The 20,160-nt window shown below is 35.5% G+C and overlaps 1 protein-coding gene across 11 annotated transcripts in view; it reads left to right on the top strand.

The window, feature by feature from the left end:
* The window catches only part of DMD (dystrophin), a 2,091,067-nt gene that overhangs the window by 1,569,030 nt on the left and 501,877 nt on the right, over positions 1-20,160 (top strand). For all 11 annotated transcript variants that reach the window (XM_055376532.2, XM_055376533.2, XM_055376528.2 and 8 more), the window contains one exon: positions 13,715-13,904. In XM_055376532.2, coding sequence (XP_055232507.1) covers positions 13,715-13,904 — 190 coding nt within the window. The remainder of the gene's footprint in view (positions 1-13,714; positions 13,905-20,160) is intronic.

Below are 20,160 nucleotides of genomic sequence, written 5' to 3'. Positions count from 1 at the left end.
CTCTGAGTTGTTATTTCTGTCATTTCCCCAGTGCTCCTGTCCTCAACTTTGTCTCTCTCCTTATTCCTTTTTTTTTTTTTTTTTTTTTGAGATGGAGTCTCGCTCTCTTGCCCAGGCTGTAGTGCAGTGGTGCGATCTCGGCTCACTGCAACCTCTCCCTCCTGGGTTCAAGCAATTCTCTGTCTCAGCCTCCCGAGTGACTGGGATTACAGGCATCCACCACCACGCCCTGCTAATTTTTTTGTATTTTTAGTAGAGACAGGGTTTCACCATCTTGGCCAGGCTGGTCTTGAACTCCTGACCTCGTGATCCACCCACGTTGGCCTCCCAAAGTGCTGGGATTACAGGCGTGAGCCACCACGGCCAATCCCTCCTTATTTCTTTTGATCTCTACCTCTGCCTCAATGGTATTTCTCTATTACTGTTAGCATTTGCTTTCTGTGAGCTCTTGCACACTGTCAGCTTATATACATGTTCCTGTTCACATGTTTTCCTGTCCCCAGTGGTTACAACATGTCTTCTATCTCAGCCCACTCTAGAATTGTCTTACTTTTCCAGGTCTCCTGCTCCTCAGTATTTTTCCCACTTTTCTAGATTCATGTTTTCCCATCTGCATATTTCTCTTCCATGTCTGCACTGTCATCCGCTTAGAAGATAGCACATAAGGACACTGTTATCTGAGCAAATCTTCAGCACAGCCACCATGAAGTATGGTTACCTTGTCACTTTCCATTTTTCCCATAGTGTGTGCAAACTGCCCTGATCTGCATAGAAAGGTATCATAATTGAGGAAACAAAATGCACAAAAATGTCCTTGGTTATTCCACCCCTCAGAAATATAGGAGAGAAATAATTTACAGAATTACACAGAATAACGCTATGTCACATGGACATGGAGTTATCGGGTTAGCATATTATTGGAAAATATTTCCTAGGACCTTGACATTTATTCACTTTTTGTTTTCAGATTACATGTACCTATCTATTAGTTGCAAATTATTTTAATGCACCATTTACCAAAGAAAGGCTGTTTCTTCTGAAAGCTTTCATTTGACAAATAACTTGTAAAAATATTCACATTGTGTATCTGTTTTCCCCTTCTAGTCCAAACTCTAGTTATCTTAAACTTTGCGCAGTTTTAAAAAATCATAACAAAAAAAGCTTCCCCGTTGTCATTCTTGTCAAAACAGGTTTACCAGACTTAGGTAAACTTAAAATAGTTAGTGTAAAAGTTAAAAAGCTGATTTGCTCCTTCCAGCGTGTTTGTTGCCTTTTTGCCACAGCAAAATTGTAAATGTAAACGTATTCCCTAGGAGATGAGCTGGGCTGCAATTTTCAGCTAATTGGGAGAAGCAGCCCTGAGTTGAGCACTGTCAGGCTGATTTGAGTCTTAAGATATGATGATGATTATTGTGTCAAATGTAATCAAGAATGTGGGCTCTGAACTGACTCAAGGGCTGGCTGTTTTTAATTCAGGTTCGTATATGAAGTAGACCTCCGGTTCACCGATAGTCACAGCTGGTTGTAGAAGAGAGCAATTTTTAAAATGCTATTTCATTCTCTATGGAGCTCTAGGGATCAGAGATTGGATGCACAGGGAGGGGACACATCCTCATTCTCTCCTGAAAAATTCTGTTAATTTTCAGTATAATAAACTTTATCTTGAGATTCCCCAGTGGCTCTGTATCAGTGGTTTTCAAACTTCTCAGACCCAATGCCACCCCTCTTTTCTTTTTTAAATAACAAATACTTTGTAATACCTTCTTTACTATTATAAGCCAAAATATGTAGGCAACATACCCTACTTATACAGGCAATAGTTTAAATGATGCCCTAACTCTGTTTTAAAGAGAAATAAGAATCATTTATAATAAAATAATATGTGTTGTAGTACGCAGTTATTCAGGCAGGATCACACTGGAACACAAGTGAAGTTTTTAGATCACGAGACTATGAATGCAGTATGAACAAATGCAGAATGACACCATTGTGTTGTATGGAGACTCAAATACCATGAGGGGCATTGGTCATCCGTAGCGTAATTTTCCAAAATGCTGAACAACTCTTGGCAAAATTCCTAACACCATGAAATAAATTTTTTCTTGGATTGTTATGGCAGTTAGTTGCATGGCTGAAAAATTCAATGTCTTAAAATCATGAGGAAAATATCTTATGTTTACGTGTAAAATTGAGTTACGTTCCAGGTTTAGGTGTTTATAAACAGGGTTTCCACATACATGCACGTCCAGTGGGATATTCCAAAGTGCTGTCAGACTTGGGAGAGTTCTTTGTTGTATAAGAAGTCTACCATCTTCATTCCCTCTCCACAGAATGCTATTATAGTAACACTCTTCAATCACTGTGATAGTCAAATGTCCTCCCTCAATTTCTAGGATGCCTCTTTTTTTTGTGGTCTGTATAATTTGGTTAAATATCTTTCCAGACAAATACTGATTTGTGAATTAATGAAATAGCAGTATTTTCGGAGCACCTAACCTATTTCTGAGTGATACAGTTGCCATTTTTACAAGACTAAATGAAATTACCATTTCAGACCTGCCAGATTGTCTAGCCCGATCTTTTAAAATTCTGTGATTATCACTGCAATTATAATCTATTTTCACCACTTGAATGGCATGATCTCTATAAAAGGGTGGTGATAACACTCATCTATTCTCCTTCCCCTCACATAGCTATATCAATCGCCCTCTAACCAGTTGTTGATAAATGCAGTTGAATTTTATGTAAAAATTATAAGAGATATTATTGTAGCTGTCCAAGACATTTAAAATGCTAAATGCAACTTACGTGGAGGCTATAAGAGAAATATGAGCCCATTTATTAAAGAGATTAGCTAATTTAGTAAAACAACACAGATATACCTGCATACAGGGATAAATCTTATTGTCTAAATTATTGAGATAAAATAATGTTTTACACTGAAAAACTTTTAGACAAGTAGGTAAGTAAAATGCAGCAGTCTATTTGCATTTCCTCTGGGCATTTGACAGAGTCTTTCATTATACTCTTGTGAATAAGTTGGAGAAATACTGGCTAGATGCAAGATAAATTGGATGGCTTAGAAGCCGCTTCATGATTTTACGCAAAGGATGTCGATTAATAGACCAGTGTCAGGTGGTGATGGAAGATCTCTGGTGCTATGTCACAAGCTTCTGTTCTCAACCCTGACACACTGGATGTTTTTGACAGAACATGAGTAGAACTACAGAGAGGAGGCCCATCAAACTTATGGGTGATAAAAAGCAGGGAGGGCAGGAGTATTTTGGGTGACAGAAGCCAAATGGGTGTCTGGACAGGATGAGTTTTAAGGCACTTTTGGTACTTTATGTCTGAAGACCAGGATCAAACTTATAGGCAATCTGAACATTTGCCAAAATAACAGGTTAATTTTGACAGAAGTTATTATTTGTATGCTGTCTATTTCTTTAATACACCTAAAAAGTATTGAAATAACATTTTTTGCAGACACTCATTTTGAAAATTCAGAAAAAAAATTGTTAACTTTCGTGGAAGAGTAACAGAAACTCAGTCATTGACAGCTAAATACAATGTGTTGCCCAGTAAAATAGTCCACCCCTTCACTTTCATGGCTAATATAAAATTTGATGAAAGAAACAAATTCCAAAGATTGAATATCTGTACATTTACAAAGCAAAACACAATTTTGGGCACAGAATTGCTCATTCTCATTTTTAAACATCTTGGTTATAAATGAACAATAGTTTTTTATAACAAAGATAATATTTTCAAATTATTATGAGGTTCAACTGAAATAATTTATGTGAAAGCAATGTTTAAACTTTAAAATTCTATATAAATATAAATTATTATTCAATAAATTCACATCAAGAAAATTTTAAGTTTTTTAAGAACAAGGGCCTATGGCCTTGTTTTTAGAAGCTGTATACCTTATCGGTAGTAGGTTTATTGACTTTAATTAAATTTATTGAGTATCTATTAAATTGCCAGGAACTGTGGTGTGAATCTTTGCCCTCAAATAATTTACAGTAAGTTGCGGTTGATGAATGGTGATGACGATGATGAATATCCAGACCATAGTAAGTGGTATATTCATAAGTCAGAGGATTCTTAAAACCAGATGCACCCTAAGATTCATTCCTTTCATGTTGTACTTCTAATTGAAAAAAATAAATCCTAAATTTATGACTGTTCTTTATAAATTTTAATTGATCTTATAAAAGGCCATCAATACATTTCAAAGTATCTAGGTCTTTTAAATGCAATTTTTCACCCTGGTAATTAAAAGTACGAAAGCAAGAAACTTTAAATCTTTATTTTGGTAAGTTTTAATTAGCTCAAGCTACTTGTAATCCCACATCTTGTCTTGTAAATCATATCTGAGCCATTAAAATAGGTTTACAATTAGAAGGGCAATTCTTTTAGAATCTACTTAAACTAAGTCACTTTGACAAATTAATTCATTGTTCAGTTTGTTTTATTAAAATGTATTTATTTCACTGTAAAATGTCTAGTAAAGCAATGTATGAAGTATTTTATTTTCATGTTAGAAATTTTATGTAAAACATATCCCAAAATACATAGACATTCAGATACTCTCTGTATCATTAACCAACATTTATTAACTTATCATTTAGAGAAGGCCAAAATTGTATGTACTATAACTTTGTATAATTTCATAAGAATTAAAATATTCAATTAATGCCTGTAATGCCTTCTTTCTAAATCAAATCCTCAAGCTTACCTCGAGTTCAAAGTTCAGTATTTATTGTAATACATCTCGTAGATGACAGATGAAGATGATAAGCAAAGGAATAATAATTTCTTTTCTCTTTTCACACATATATACACACATACCCCATAATCCTAATTCATATAATAATAACAGAAAACAAAGGGCTTTTGAGAATAGTGACATATTAATATCCATTATATTTACTTCACAGGGAGACTGGCAAGTCTACCTTGAGAGGTAATGTCTTATAGTACAGTGGACTAGATTGTTTCAAGATTTGTCATTTATTTTGGCAACTCACCCAGCCTCCCTGAAAGTCAAGTTCCTCATCTATAAACTGTTCATGATAATTACAACCTGCCTCATTAGCCTCATCAAGCTATTTAAAATATGAAAGGAGGTGCTATCTGTGGATCCTGTCAAAGGAGCTTGAAAACTGCAGAACATTATTTTAGTGTAAAATACTATAACAATACATGTTGAATATAAAATGGCTTTTTCTTAACTTTTATTTTAAGTTCAGGAGCACATGTGCAGGTTTGTTATATAGGTAAACTCATGTCATGGGGGTTTGTTGTACCGATTATTTTGTTACCCAGGTATTAAGCGTAGTACACATTGGATATTTTTCTTGATCCTCTCCCTCCTCCCACCCTCCCCACTCCAGTAGGCTTCCATGTCTGTTGTTCCTCTCTGTGTCCATGTGTTCTCATCATTTAGCTCCCACTAATAAGTGAGAACATGCAGTATTTGGTTTTCTGTTCCTGCATTAGTTTGCTAAGGACAATGCCCTGCAGCTCCATCCATGATCTCTGAAGAATCTCCACACTGGTTTTCACAATGACTGAAATAACATATGCTATAACCAACAGTTTATAAGCAATGCTTTTTCTCCAGAACCTGTTATTTTTGACTATTTAGTAATAGCCATTCTGACTGGTATGTGATGGTATCTCCTTGTGGTTTTGATTTGCATTTCTCCAATGATCAGTGATGTTGAGCTTTTTTTCATATGCTTGTTGGTCGCATGTATGTTTTCTTTTAAAAAGTGTCTGTTCATGTCCTTTGCTAAAAGGGCCCTTTGAAATGTGTATTATTAACCACAAGAGAGTATTGAGTAAGAGACTAGGTAATAAAAGTCACAAATATTTCGATATCATAATTCAGAATTTAGATCAGCGGTTATGAAATTGTTCGTATTTCCAAATTCCACTGACAGGACTCTACTATAAGTTTATTTCATCTGTTGATGTTTTTAGCCACTTCTTTCTTTTAAAGTGAATCTGTTGTGTTTGCCATTTGATATTAGAAAACTGAACCTGCCTGCTTTGCTGTCTTCTGAATATTATGTATCAACAACTAACAAGCTACAGTTAGTTGTTTTGTTCTGTTTTTCTCTAAGTTATTGTGGATGAGGATATATATAACTGCACAGTCTTATCAGGTTTGTAAGAGATGATCTTAGGCTCATCTTTTAAATTGGTTTTTATACTATTTTAAACAAATCCTTTTAGGAGAGAAGAAAAGCTACTTAGTCTATCAACATTAGGAAATATATCTTTAAAGAGTTTATCACTGCAAGTAACCAAAACCAACTTAAAAATTCACATTATACAAATCACTGAGAATTTATTTAGAACAGAAATGTGTCCAACTATAGGTCAACACCAATTTTAAGTGTGTAATTATCTAGGAAGTAGTGTTAACTGCATTTTTTTCTAAAGATCCCTTACAGTTGTATAAATGCCCAAAAGGATATTTTGAGTCTCTGTATATTAACCAAACCAAATGTAATTCATTACTCCCAACATTATATTTCAACCTCTCCAAATAGTACCTTTTCGTATTGTATCAGCAGAAAAATATAAAATACAGATCTTAAAGAGTATTAATCTCTTTAAAAATTCAAGAAAGAAAAAAATATGTGTGTATAGAGACGTGTATTTCATCTGCTCATAACACTGTGTACATTTCTTTATCAACTAATTTTTTTCAGTGATTTATGAGTTGAAATACAAATCAAATGAAACGAGTAATGCAAAGTAAAGTAGAAAACACATTTTCTACTGCTGTCTCCTAATGCAGGTCTTTTCAGGAAAGTACTAATGGTTTTAGGGAAAGTGTATAATTATGGTTGTTTCCCTAATGATAAATTCGCAAATCTCTATTTTAAAAACATTCATAAGGTTAAAAAAATGAGAGATGAAATGTGTCTTTCAAAATTCCTTACATGATTGATGATGCCTATGCTCTCTTACTATCTAAAGTCTAGGTGATATGTATATTTTTTTAAAAAAATAAAATGTCTGTATCAGTGGAGGAAGTTTACACAGATAGCTTCAAAGCTGTGGTTTATCTTTGGAGGATTAATCTATTTCTCATGCTAGTGTGTTGCTACTGCACATGTTAAAAAGTCATCCTGTGGTGTCTGGGGTGACAAAAGATGGGAATGAGTTTTCTGAGAACTAATCAGCAATACTTTGGGAACATTTAGGTCATGGTTTCCAATTAACTCTGGAGAGTTTGAGTAATTTAGTACCAGACCTCAAGAGAGAGGGGATGAAAACCTCGTTAATTCATATGTTGGTGAACGGCAAACCAGCAAATTTGCATTAAAAATGGATTTTTATTTTAAAGCAAAGAGCAGCTGGATCTTTTCTGCGATAGTTTGGGTAGGAGAATATCTTTGTATGTATGTGTTCCCTTATGTGTAAGTATTTGTATGTTTCAACGACCCTGCATATGGCAATAACAGAAAATTAAATTTATGCTCTAAAATGAAGACCAGGATTCAGTGACATAATCTTCCTTGTGCCTTTCTTTCTTTTAGTACAATGAATATATCAGAGAGGAGTGTATTCCAATATCTGTCTTCAGAGTTACAAAAACTTCTTTTCTAGAATGCAAGACTTGGGCTATACCCCCAGCTCTGCCACTTAACTTGTATACAACCTTGGGAACATCATTACAATTCTCTCAGAATCAATCTCTCCAGCCGTAAAATGAAACCAGCAAAAGCCTGTACTGTATATCTAAAAGGTTTTTTATTTTTATGAAAATTAGTTAGGCAAACTTTTATTAAGCATCCATCACTCTATTTTGAGATAAAGCCTTGCTGGATGATCTCCACCTCTTTTGATGGAAAGAGTAAAACATGTTTAAGATGCATTTATCACTTGTTTGGCAAATTGAGATAGAAGTTTATGAATGCAGATTGATACATGTTACATTTGAGCTACTGGTAAGGACTCCAGATGGTTTATAGCCTTAATTACATTGTAACTCTAGTTAAATGTTTACCTATCTGTACCCTCTATTAAACTTGAATATGTTAAATACCAAAGTCCATGTATTATTGGATTTTCTGTCACCATCATCAGGCACAGATCCTGGTACACAATAGGTACGGAATGGATGCATGGATGAATTATTGAATTAGATGTTGGTAGGCATGTGGAAATAAGAATGAGGTTCAGAATTAAAGATAATCTGTATCGAGTGTAAAGCCATTGGCAGAGAATGAAATATCCAGCTGAGTATACATAGAAAAAGAAGGTAGGTAGAAAAATGGAAAATATCTTATGAAGTGATGATAGAATAACTCTGAATATGTTTGAAAACATATAAAGAGTTATGTGGATGTTAGCTTTAAAAATTATCTTCCATGCTGTACATTAGATCTGCCATTCTTCATGCTGTGGATGAAAAGCAAGCATCAGAAGTTAAATTAAAATGATGTCATATATTCCTCACTTTACAGTTTCATAACAGAGGAGAAAAGAGAAACATTCTCTCATTGCCACCACCCTTCTTCAGTCATATTTCTAGGTAGATGTTGCCCAAAAACAGATAAAACCACAGAGTTGGTTTTGCTAGGAATGGACTACTAATCCAGGCAATGTTGACAGCTTTTGCTTCTCATTAGTGCACGTTACTAATAGAATTGCTAGAGATTAAAAGGAATCCTTTCTACAAAGTGCTGTATATCCATAGGTGACAAAATTCTAGCTTCCCCTCACAAGTACAATATAAAGTTATGTTTTAAAATCAAAATGCAATTTACTAGCAAACTAGTAGGAACTGTTATGGTTACAGGAAATTTGAATTTCAGATTAACTCTGGTTCTATGAGTAGTGGTTGATATGGCAAGAATCATTTTGATCTTACATCCAGGTGCTACTAAGGTCTCTCTGACCTATATCCCACCAAAAAAAGGAACAAAATAATGATCCTTTAATCTTTCTCCTAAAATAGCATAGGAAATGATAGTGGCTAAATTGCAAATAAACTAGGAAGGAAAGATTCAGAGTATTTTATGTGATTACTCTATAACAATGCCAGGGCATAGTGAAAGTGTTATTTAGCAGAAGACTGAGTTCTTTGAATGTTCCTAATTTATCACATTTTAAAAATAACCTGGGCAAAATAACCTTTCATATCAGATTGAGCCTTTTTCTAAAAATACTCAATATGTTTCTGTAATTATACCTACACACTTACAATCCCACAGTATAATGCACCGATAAAGTATTTTTCATCCATATATCTAATAGTAGAATAGTGTCTATACAATAATTTAGCTCTTTAGGCTTACCCTGGAAAGCAACAAGTTCCCCTTCCTTTTTCCTTTTTATGTATTATGTTGGCCATAAGAGATTGATGATATTCAACTCAATGCAGTCTTAGAGATTTATTCAGAAATACCATGGTGTGTGTGTGTGGCGGGAGTAGGGTTCTAATGACAGGTCGGAACATACTTATCTGATTTCTTCATTGATAATCAGGTCTTAAAAAGAAAATGGATATGCTGAAAACGTGCCTTCTGTGATTCTTTACCTTCCTGTGCAGTTGTCTCTGGATAAACACTTTCTTTGGCAGGTATAGGGTTGCACTAAGCTTTATAGCTCCAACACTCTGCCCCTTCAGTAGATTCTTGCTTGTAACTGATGATAATGCAAACCTGTATTATCTATAGGTCTCCTTAAAGGGCAACGAAAAGTTCAGTAGCAATTCAGGCACAATTACTGCATGTGAGAATCCTCCATCTTGTTCCCTTTGGAGACCACACATATTTCTTAGGCAAGTATATTTTTGAAATCCTTGTTCAGCGTGACAATTCAGGAGGTCAAGTTCTCCCAGAAAGCAGATTCTGAGAAAGTGATTAGCATGAAGGAATTTTATTGGAGAGTGCTCTCAGGATTAACACCTGTGAGCGGAGGAAAGGAAAGGGAGCAGGATTGGGCAAAAGGAGAAGCTGGGCTACCATACAGTCACAACTACAACACAAGCAACCCTCCGCCTCTCCTTCCTAGCCTTCCCCAGGAGGATCTCTGAAGTCTGAAGGTAGAATAGCACTTCAGAATTGTCCTGAGTTGTAGCAAGGGACCCAGGATTTTATACCCCACAACTCTCCCATCAACCAATACGTGCAGCCCGTCTCGGGGACATAGTGGGTAACTTTGGGCTAGGCACCTCTCTTTAGCTGAGTCCAACTCTCAAATAGGGATAACAGCTGAGGACTGTCAGCCAGTAGCACTACCAGCAGCTGGGGTCAGAAGTATTTCAGTCCTGAAAAGGGGTCTGGGCAGCCCAGCTTAGCATCTACTATGCCAGTCGTTCTCAAATCTGGTTCCTGGCAACTGTGATTCTCAAGCTTCAGCATATATTGGAAGGCTTGTTAAAACACAGCTTGCCGGATTTTACCCACAGAGTCTCTGATTCAGTAGAGCTAGGCTGAGGCCTGGGAATTTGCATTTCTAATAATTTCTCAGACGTTGCTGGTGCTGCTGGTCCATGGACTATGAGAACACTGTTTCACGCTGCCCTTATTTACATACTGAGAATGGTACACAGTGCTCTTATGAATAGAATGAAAACCTTTTGAAATCACATTATTCCTTACTCCATCAAATTCTCAGCTATTTTTGTGCACCATAAAGCTGGAATAGCTGATTATAAAACTTTGTTATGTAAAAAAGTACTTAACCAATACAGTAGATTCTGTTTGCAAAGCATTATTACAGTTTCTAATATCTGGTCATTGTTACTTGTAAAATTCAGCCAAATTTTCTCCAGGGCCTGTAGTTTGATAACTTGGACAAAGGAATTTTAAAAAAATCTAATTCAAGACCTTTGGTTTTTTTTCTGAACATATCTTTTTTTCTTTATGATTCTTATTTTTACATTTTATTTATCATATAAGCCACTTAAACCCATATGGTTCGGGAAAATTTAAAACTATATGATACATTTAGAGCATGTTGAATGCACAGATATGCAAATTAAGTATTCTTGACTCATTCTAGACTAGACCTGGCACAATTAAAATTTAGGAATTCAACGTACACACACATAGATTCCGAGAGAAATGTTGAAGCCGTAAAACCCCCACACAGGCAGTAAACAACAGTCTTACCTATTATTCAAGAGGCACGTAAAGGAGCTCATTTGAGGAGATTTTCTGCTGTTATTGCCATCGAATTTTTAACGTATTTTCCAAATTAGAAAATATTCAGCCTGATGTTGTCAATATTTCAGACCACAAGGGTATCATTTAGGAAAATGGTTTCTTACTGTCCTGAAAGAGTTACTGTTCTTCCCTAAGGGCCTAATTTACAAAGCAGCAAACTTGCTGGTAGGATTTGGCTGAAAATCACATTGTCTCGGTAGAACTCTTTCATCTGATTTATGTGCATTGCATTTTGCAAATAACTCTTGGAAAGTTATGTACTAGTTACTTTCTCTGGAAGCAGAGGGTAAGCGGCATTTCTAGTTTAAGGATAGAGGAGCTAAGATGCATCAAGCGCAGCTCATCATGAAGCTGATGCTGATAAAATGCGCAATATTACATTCTCTAAGTTTCACTCAGCCATGGGAGAATTTCATATTTTTAAATTTTGTTTGAAATTGGACTACATTAGAAAATATGTCAAATGTCTAACCCTGCATTTATATTCTGGAATGTCACAGCTTATTTCTGTTCCAAATTTTGCACTGGAGATGGAGTAAGTCTTAATGCAAACTGCATGAAACTGCCACTTTTATAGGTCAGACCCAGTCAATTGTCAGCAGTTACACATGGTTCAAACTGTAAGGTGTATGCCCAATTGTAGCATTGAGATTCTTGGAGTTGTTGCAATGGTTCTGAATTTTTCAAACATAATACATAAAAAGATAAATGACTCTTTTGATATTTCTCCTTGCATTGATAGTTTGCCTGAAAACTAGATAAGCAGGGAGCCGGCAGTCCACGTTAGCCCTTGAACTACATGAGGTTTAATTTATTTGCCCAACCAGAACCCTACACTACCTTTCAGCTGTGCAGTATTAAAGTTTATTTAGGAGTTGATAAATAGCTTAGTGCAATGCTTCCTTTTTTCCAGTAGCTACATCCTCATAAACCTATTCTACCCTCCACCAGTTAATGCAGACAGAAGATTTTTATCCAGTATGAGCATTGAAACTCCACTGTGGAAGACTGTGTGCTCAGCAAAAACCTCACCCATGATGAATAAACAGCTCTTCCGGGGGCTTTGCTGCCGCTGGCTCGGCAGGAGTTGTTTATTGCCTGGTTTGCACATCCCATGATAAAGTTGCTGCCGAAATAAATTGCAGTTTTGCATAATTATTGACAATCACATCTTAACAAGCAATGTGTATCATATTCAAGTGTTCAATTTTTTAAAATCAATTTTTAGCTTATGTTTAATCCCAGAAAGTGTTTGTGTAGTAATAGAAGGCAAATAAGACGTTTAAATAGAGTACTAATTTCCTCATTGCAGACAAAGTTTACCTGAATCTTTTTCCATAGGACTGTTACTGCCTAAGGCAATTTTCCTTTCTAAGCTATTATTATATAGATATTTGCTGAGGGCATATATGTGTGTATCCACAATACATGCATTTTATATATATATATATATATGATCAAAAATATGAATACATTTTTAGAGTTTTTGTCATGAAAGAGTTTGTTTCATCCTTTTAAAATATTACAGGAATGGGGAAATGGGATATGGGTAGAAGGAACTAACGTTTTTGAGTAACTGTAATGTATAACTGTATAACATGTGGGGCACTCAACTTCACAGGAATTTTTTATTTTAATTCTCATCACAGCAATAGATATTGCAGATGAGAAACTGAGAATCAGAGAGGTAACTTGCCATATCACGTAAGTGGTAAAGAACACTGGGAATTGAACTCAGATCTGCCTAGTTTTTAAAACTCTACTCTTTTTCATTACACATAACATTTTTATTTTGGAAAATGTTCTCAGTTGTATGATCAAGTAATTAAATATGAAACTAACACAATAATTATAACTGATGTCATGCAAAATGATAGTTTGCACAAAATGATAGTTTCTATGAAATGTTATTTCTTCACTTGTTAAGTCTTTCTTCCTTTGCCCTCCAATCCCCTTCTTTTTGTCTTTTCCTCTAGTCTTTTCCTTTTGATTCTAGGTTTGTATTTTCTTGACTTTTCTCCTTGCATATCAAATCCTTGTTTTCTGCCTCAGAGCGGCATCAAAGACAAGCATGGTACAGGGATTTTAGGGTTTTAACTATAAAGGTTTGTCTCAAATTTGGCAGTATATTAAAAATAAGCTTTCAAAATTGACCAACAAAAACTACAAAATTGAAAAAAAGATACTTTGAACTTTCACATGTTCAAATATATGTATATATATTTCACATATATATATGAAACCTCCTCTGTGGAGAGGGGTTTATAGAAATCTGTAATTGTCATTCTTGCATGCCTTCCCCCATACAAACGCCTTTAAGTTAAATAAAAATGAAAGTAAATAGACTGCACAATATTATAGTTGTTGCTTAAAGGAAGAGCTGTAGCAACAACTCACCCCATTGTTGGTATATTACAATTTAGTTCCTCCATCTTTCTCTTTTTAAGGAGTTCACTAGGTGCTCCATTCTGATATTTAATAATTGCATCTGAACATTTGGTCCTTTGCAGGGTGAGTGAGCGAGAGGCTGCTTTGGAAGAAACTCATAGATTACTGCAACAGTTCCCCCTGGACCTGGAAAAGTTTCTTGCCTGGCTTACAGAAGCTGAAACAACTGCCAATGTCCTACAGGATGCTACCCGTAAGGAAAGGCTCCTAGAAGACTCCAAGGGAGTAAAAGAGCTGATGAAACAGTGGCAAGTAAGTCAGGCATTTCCGCTTTAGCACTCTTGTGGATCCAATTGAACAATTCTCAGCATTTGTACTTGTAACTGACAAGCCAGGGACAAAACAAAATAGTTGCTTTTATACAGCCTGATGTATTTCGGTATTTGGACAAGGAGGAGAGAGGCAGAGGGAGAAGGAAACATCACTTATAATTCCACTTAACACCCTCGTCTTAGAAAAAGTACATGCTCTGACCAGGAAAACATTTGCATATAAAACCAGAGCTTCGGTCAAGGAGAAACTTTGCTCAGAGAAATAACTTAGGGATTGGTTTATTAAATTTTAAAAGTTGACATTTTTGAGTGTTTATTTAATATTTTACAGGGAAAGCATCTGTATGAATTGTCTGTTTTATTTAGCGTTGCTAACTGAATCAGTTTCCCTTCATTACTTTCAAATATGTTTTGAAATGTTAATCTGGCATTTTGTAGCTTTCTTCCTAACATGATCTGTGAAAATAAGAATGAGATGGCTGAATTTGTCATAGTTAATGATCAAACAATTTTCAGACAATTGTTTTTCGTAGAAACAAAAATTATTTCCATAAAGTTCCATATGCATAAACAGTGAAAACAGAATGTGGGGTAGTTTTGTTTAAATGAAGTCTTGGTGAGAATCATATTCTGTAGTACAAGGAGGCTCTTAAAGTTTATTCTCAATACCTGATATAATTTTCCTGAACTATTATGGAGTTTTGTTATGTATAGTTGGTTTTTCTGACTTGATATAATAACTTTACTAGTCTCTCAAATACAATTTGGATATAAATCATTATAATAAGATGATTGATTTTTTAGACTAACTTTATTTTTTGATATTTTTAAACTATTATGAAAAACTATTATGAAACTATTATGAATATTATGATATTTTTAAACTATTAGGAAAAGTATATTCTAGTTTGAATAATTCCAGAATCAAATCACAATAAGCAGAAGTTCTTCTCCTCTCTTCCTCCTATTGTTCTCCTTCTCCTGTTTTTCTTTTTTGATATGATAGTTGATCTACTTTGCTGCTCTGTTGCATAGAGTAGGTAACAGTGGCAATGTATGGCTCCTGAATTTATCATTCTTGCTTCATCATCCTGCTTTGACCCCACTTTCTCCTCCAAAATGCGTGTTGAGTTAGTTTGATCATTTGGAGGTAATTTGTTTGGAACAGTAGTATCAGACTTTATAGATATCTCCCATGGCTTGTGATAGAATATAAGGGCAATGCAAATGTAGAGTTTTTTGCTCACTCTTCGATGTATGGTTAGACAATGTACTGCTGTAATATATTTGGCTTAGGCTATTTCATAAATAAAATTTTATTGTAAAATATTATAAATGCTGATAAAGCCACTCCAGAATTTTAATAGATATCTGGGTTTCCCGGCCAGATGTGGTGGCTCATGCCTGTAACCCCAGCACTTTGGGAGGCCGAGGTGGGTGGATCACCTGAAGTCAGGAGTTCGAGACCAGCCTGGCCAACATGGTGAAACCCCATCTCTACTAAAAATACAAAAATTAGCTGGGTATGGTGACCTGCGCCTGTAATCCTAGCTACTCGGGAGGCTGAGGTGGGAGAATCACTTGAACCCAGGAGGCAGAGGTTGCAGTGAGCCGAGATGGCGCCACTGCACTCCAGCCTGGGTGACAAAGTGAGACTTCATCTCAAAATAAATAAATAAATAAATAAAAATACATGGGTTTACATTTTACTCATCAGCTATGGTAGGTAAATAATAAGCTTTGATTAAGTCTATTTTAGTCTATTTTTAGCAGATTACTTTGAAAAATAAAGAATAACCCAATGACTGAAAAATTATTTTATGTCAGGGATTTAATAAAACATATCTTTAAATCTAGTTGAGGGCAAAAATACGTCTATTTTCTACCATACAATTTGTATTTATATCTGCTGTATTATATAATGAAAATTTATCTCTATTTCTAATCTCAAGAAACTGCAAGCTTCTGAATCATTAAAGGGAAGATTCACCATGTGTCCTAAGTATATTTACTATGGAAGCATGGAAAATAAATATTTTATGTTTAGATTTCTGATCTCTCTTTCAAAAGCAGTTGGAAATTATGCCGAGAAAATGTCTTAGCTTATCCCATGTTACTCAAGAAAATGTATTTATTCGTTTTTGTCCAGTGGCTTAACCAAACCACAGTTTATTTGTTGCTCACATAAAGTCCAATGTCAATCAGGCTACTCTTTTCCATCTTTGAGCTAGGGCACATATTACACATAACTTTCAGTGTACCCGAGGTAGAAAAAGAGAGAGCTTGGGAATAAGGCAGGGGCTTTTTACTGTCTCAACCCCAAAGTGATAAACTACATTTATTCTCAAAATCCAGATAAAACTCCCATAGACCCTCTGAAAACCTCAACATTTGCATCTTAACTATAATAAGGTTAACTAAGATTCCAAAATTATTTTAAAACAGAGACAGTTTCCCTCTTCCCTGGCAGCTAATATTGTATTTTCTATAAATCCACTTGCCCGCGGTTTAAACTACATTTTATGGATTGAAATGACATTTATAGCCAACTCTTGATTTTTAGTTAGATGGTTGGATAATGATCTTTTGATGAAAGACTCGGAGATGTCATGGTAAAACGGTAAACTACTGAAACTATTGATTATTGTTAATGGCACATTTCAGCTGATTGAATTGAGTCAAGAAACTGGTGTTGAAGAGCAACAAATGGAAATGCCGAGCTTGAAAATAAATAAAGCAGCATACCTTAAGAGATTACATGCAATTTCAGTATTTCAGCTAAATGGAAGTGTTTGCTTTTTTTCCTCTATGAATTTTTATTTTGAACAAAAGGAATTTTCTATAATATGTATGTAGGAGAAAAGTGAAATGGCATGCTTTTTCACTTCATTTGAAGAAGCTGGTAGCATTGTATTCATAGATTCATGCTGTATAGCAATCATAGTTCTCATATATTAAAAAAAAGGAAATTTGAAATGCCTAGCCAAAGCAACAGCTCTGCCAACAGATTTTGATATATCTGTCTACCCCAAAAGTAGTGATGATTTACTTCATACAAATGCTAGTGAATGAAGAGAGAGGGTGAAAACCTTCACAAAATGTGTTTTTCTCTAAGACTGTCAATCCGTTTTTCTATATATGGAGACTCCAGCTCTTGCTAGACTACCTATCACTTTCGTCTATCAGCCACTTCGTAAGATATTTATTCTCTCAGCAATAATCATAATTCATAGACTCTTTAAACATACATGTAATATAAAGCATATACATTCTGAATGGAATTAACATGATTAATTCTTCTCTGAAAGACATTAGAATTTCCTCCCGTATTATAAAAAGGCGTAACTCACTTTCCTTACTAAAATCAAGAACTTTACCGTCGTCATTGTGCTTCAGGATAAGGGGGTGTTTCTTATAAATATTGTTATTTCTGATATGCTAACTGGAATTTTTAAGCAAATGTATTTTTATAGAACGCCATATAAAGCCTTTAGGGGTGAAAGTTTCAGGATTTTTAAATTGCAGATTTATCCTTTAAATAAAAAAACTATATTCGTAATTGAATTGGATTATTTCTCTATCCAAAACATTTTCTGCTTTGGGCCTAAGAGAGTTGACAAAGCTGTTCATGGTTCAAAGTACTACCATAAAACCCTGGGTAACTAACTGAAAATGGAAAGACTCTGTCTTTCTGAATACTTCACAAGAGTTTCACAAATATTAAGTGGTTCTCTAAGTACCCCTGAGAGATCATTGTAATATTAGCTTGTAAAGACAATGCGGGGGTGTGGGTATGTGGTGACCTTTATGATGTTCATAAAGGTGGTGTAATTAACATATTTTTCTCAGCAAGACAAACTAAGGAGCAATAAATATATGAGATACCTTCGTCTGTGATCTGGGTCATGTCTCAGGCCATATCTTTCAAATCACTCCCTTCCCTAATCTCGTGTTTTACCTACGTCTCCTCTCAATCCCCCCATTATAAAAATTGTCTTCTGATGAATAAAACATTTCCAGAGAGACAAGTTTCATAAACTTTGAATTGTACATCTGAGTACACCTATGAATTAAGATATCTTTGGTTTCTAATATGTTATTAAAATTGGGCGTGGTGGCTCACGCCTGTAATCCCAGCACTTTGGGAGGCAGAGGCGGGCGGATCACGAGGTCAAGAGATCGAGACCATCCTGGCCACAAGGTGAAACCCCATCTCTACTAAAAATACAAAAATTAGCTGGGTGTGGTGGAGTACACCTGTAGTCCCAGCTACTCAGGAGGCTGAGGCAGGAGAATTGCTTGAACCCAGGAGGTGGAGGTTGCAGTGAGCCGAGATGGCGCCACTGCACTCCAGCCTGGTGAAAGAGCAGACTCTGTCTCAAAAAAATAAATAAAAATAAAATAAAATAAAATTGGAGAAGTTTCTCACCAAAATTTTGGCACACGGATTAATTCTGAAGAAAGAAGAAAGAATGCAATCTTAGTAGCACAATTAGTACCTTGAATAAATTGGAGTATCATATTTCTTGGACTATCTGAGAATGCAGAGGCAATTTAAGGATCCCTAATTCTAAGGAGAAGAAACCTTTAGTGTATTCCTTCCTGTTGCTTTAGTTTGAATTGAGTTTTATATGTATTTTTTAATCTTTCTATTTTGATTGTTGTCTAAAGAGTGTGAAAGTGAATTTTGATATTTTTATTTTGCCTGGCGATGAATGCCTTCTGCTCTGGATATTTAAAAATTTATACATATATATGTGTGTGTGTGTGTATATATATATATATAATTTTTCTGAGAACTTTTATTAATTCAGCGTATCTTTGCTAAACACCTGCCATGTGTCGTGGTGTTAGGTCTGGTGATACAAACATGTTCAGAGAGATGATTTTCTTTCTTTTTTGGGGGGTGGGTAAGGGAAAGAAGGCTTATACAACAGAATCTTATTTCTCATAGTTCTGGAGGCTGGGATTCCAAGGTCAGGGCCTGGTGAGGGCCCCTCTTCCTGGTTTGCAGATGGCTTCCTTCTCTCTGTGTCCTAACATAGCAAAGAGAGACAGAGCTCTGATGACACTTCCTCTTGTTATAAGGGAACTAATTCCATCATAAGGGCCCCAAGAAAGGTGCTTTTCAAAAACAGTTCAGTAAAAGTACTGGGTTGTATAATCACTTTAATGAGTATCAATCCGTATTTTTAAGATAGAAATGAATGAAATTAATAAAATAGAATAGAAATAAGGAGTCCATCACTTTTAAGTAAGTTTCAATATTGTTCGTAAAACTTTGGTTCGGTGGTTTGTGTGTGTGTGTGTTTGTGTGTATGTGTGTCTGTGTGTGTCTGTGTGGAAATACTGGATCACTTTGTAACATATATTCAAAAGCCTCTGTATTTTAACATTATTTCTGCCTTTGAGAGGTTCACGTTCCAGAGGTGAAGACATACATCCTAAGACAAAATTATAATAGCATTATGAGAATTACAGTAGAGAGCTGGACAGGGTCTAGCAAAAACAGAAGACTAGGCTAAACCTTCCAAAGAGGCGAGGAAACTCACCTAGAACAGTGGATTTTAACCTTGCTTATGCACTGTGGGAGATTTTAAAAATATCTCTGCCCACAATAGATACCAACTGAATTGAGCATAGCATGTCCTACCCATGAATCTATTGTCCAGTGAGAACCTCTGTTTAGAGAAAGTCACCTTAGAAGAATTGTTAGGAGTTATTTAGGTTTATGGGGTTGAAAAGAGCATTCGTGAAAGAGGAAACACCATATCCAAAGGCTTAGTCAGTGTGGTAGTGTGAGAATCTGAAGGAACTTGGCTGGGGTATGGTTGCTACAAGAAATGAAATTAGATCAACTGGGGCTAAATTATGTGGAAAGACAGCATGATGTAGCAGCTAGAGTATGGACCTTGTAAGCAGGAAGACCCCTTATTTAGCACTTACTAGCTTATTGTCTAACCTCTGAGTCCCAATTCTACTCTTCTATACAATGAGTACATCACAGGATTTTATCAGGTTTAAATGATAAGATATATGTAAAATGCATACCAGAGAGGCAGACTATTGGACTCTAAGGGCTCAGTAAGTGTAAGCTGGCTCTCTCTGCCCCTTGCCACCTATTTTTCAGACTCTGGACTTTTATCACTTTAAGTCATAGCCTAGTTCTAAGCAAGGAAATGGACTTATCAGACATGTTTTTGAAAGATCATTCTGGTAGTGGTTAGGAGAATGAA

The sequence above is a fragment of the Gorilla gorilla genome, chromosome X, assembly GCF_029281585.2.
Source record: "Gorilla gorilla gorilla isolate KB3781 chromosome X, NHGRI_mGorGor1-v2.1_pri, whole genome shotgun sequence".
In the NCBI taxonomy this organism is placed as follows: Eukaryota; Metazoa; Chordata; class Mammalia; order Primates; family Hominidae; genus Gorilla; species Gorilla gorilla.
Note: the sequence above shows the minus strand (reverse complement) of the source record. Positions and strands in the feature narration are given on the sequence as shown.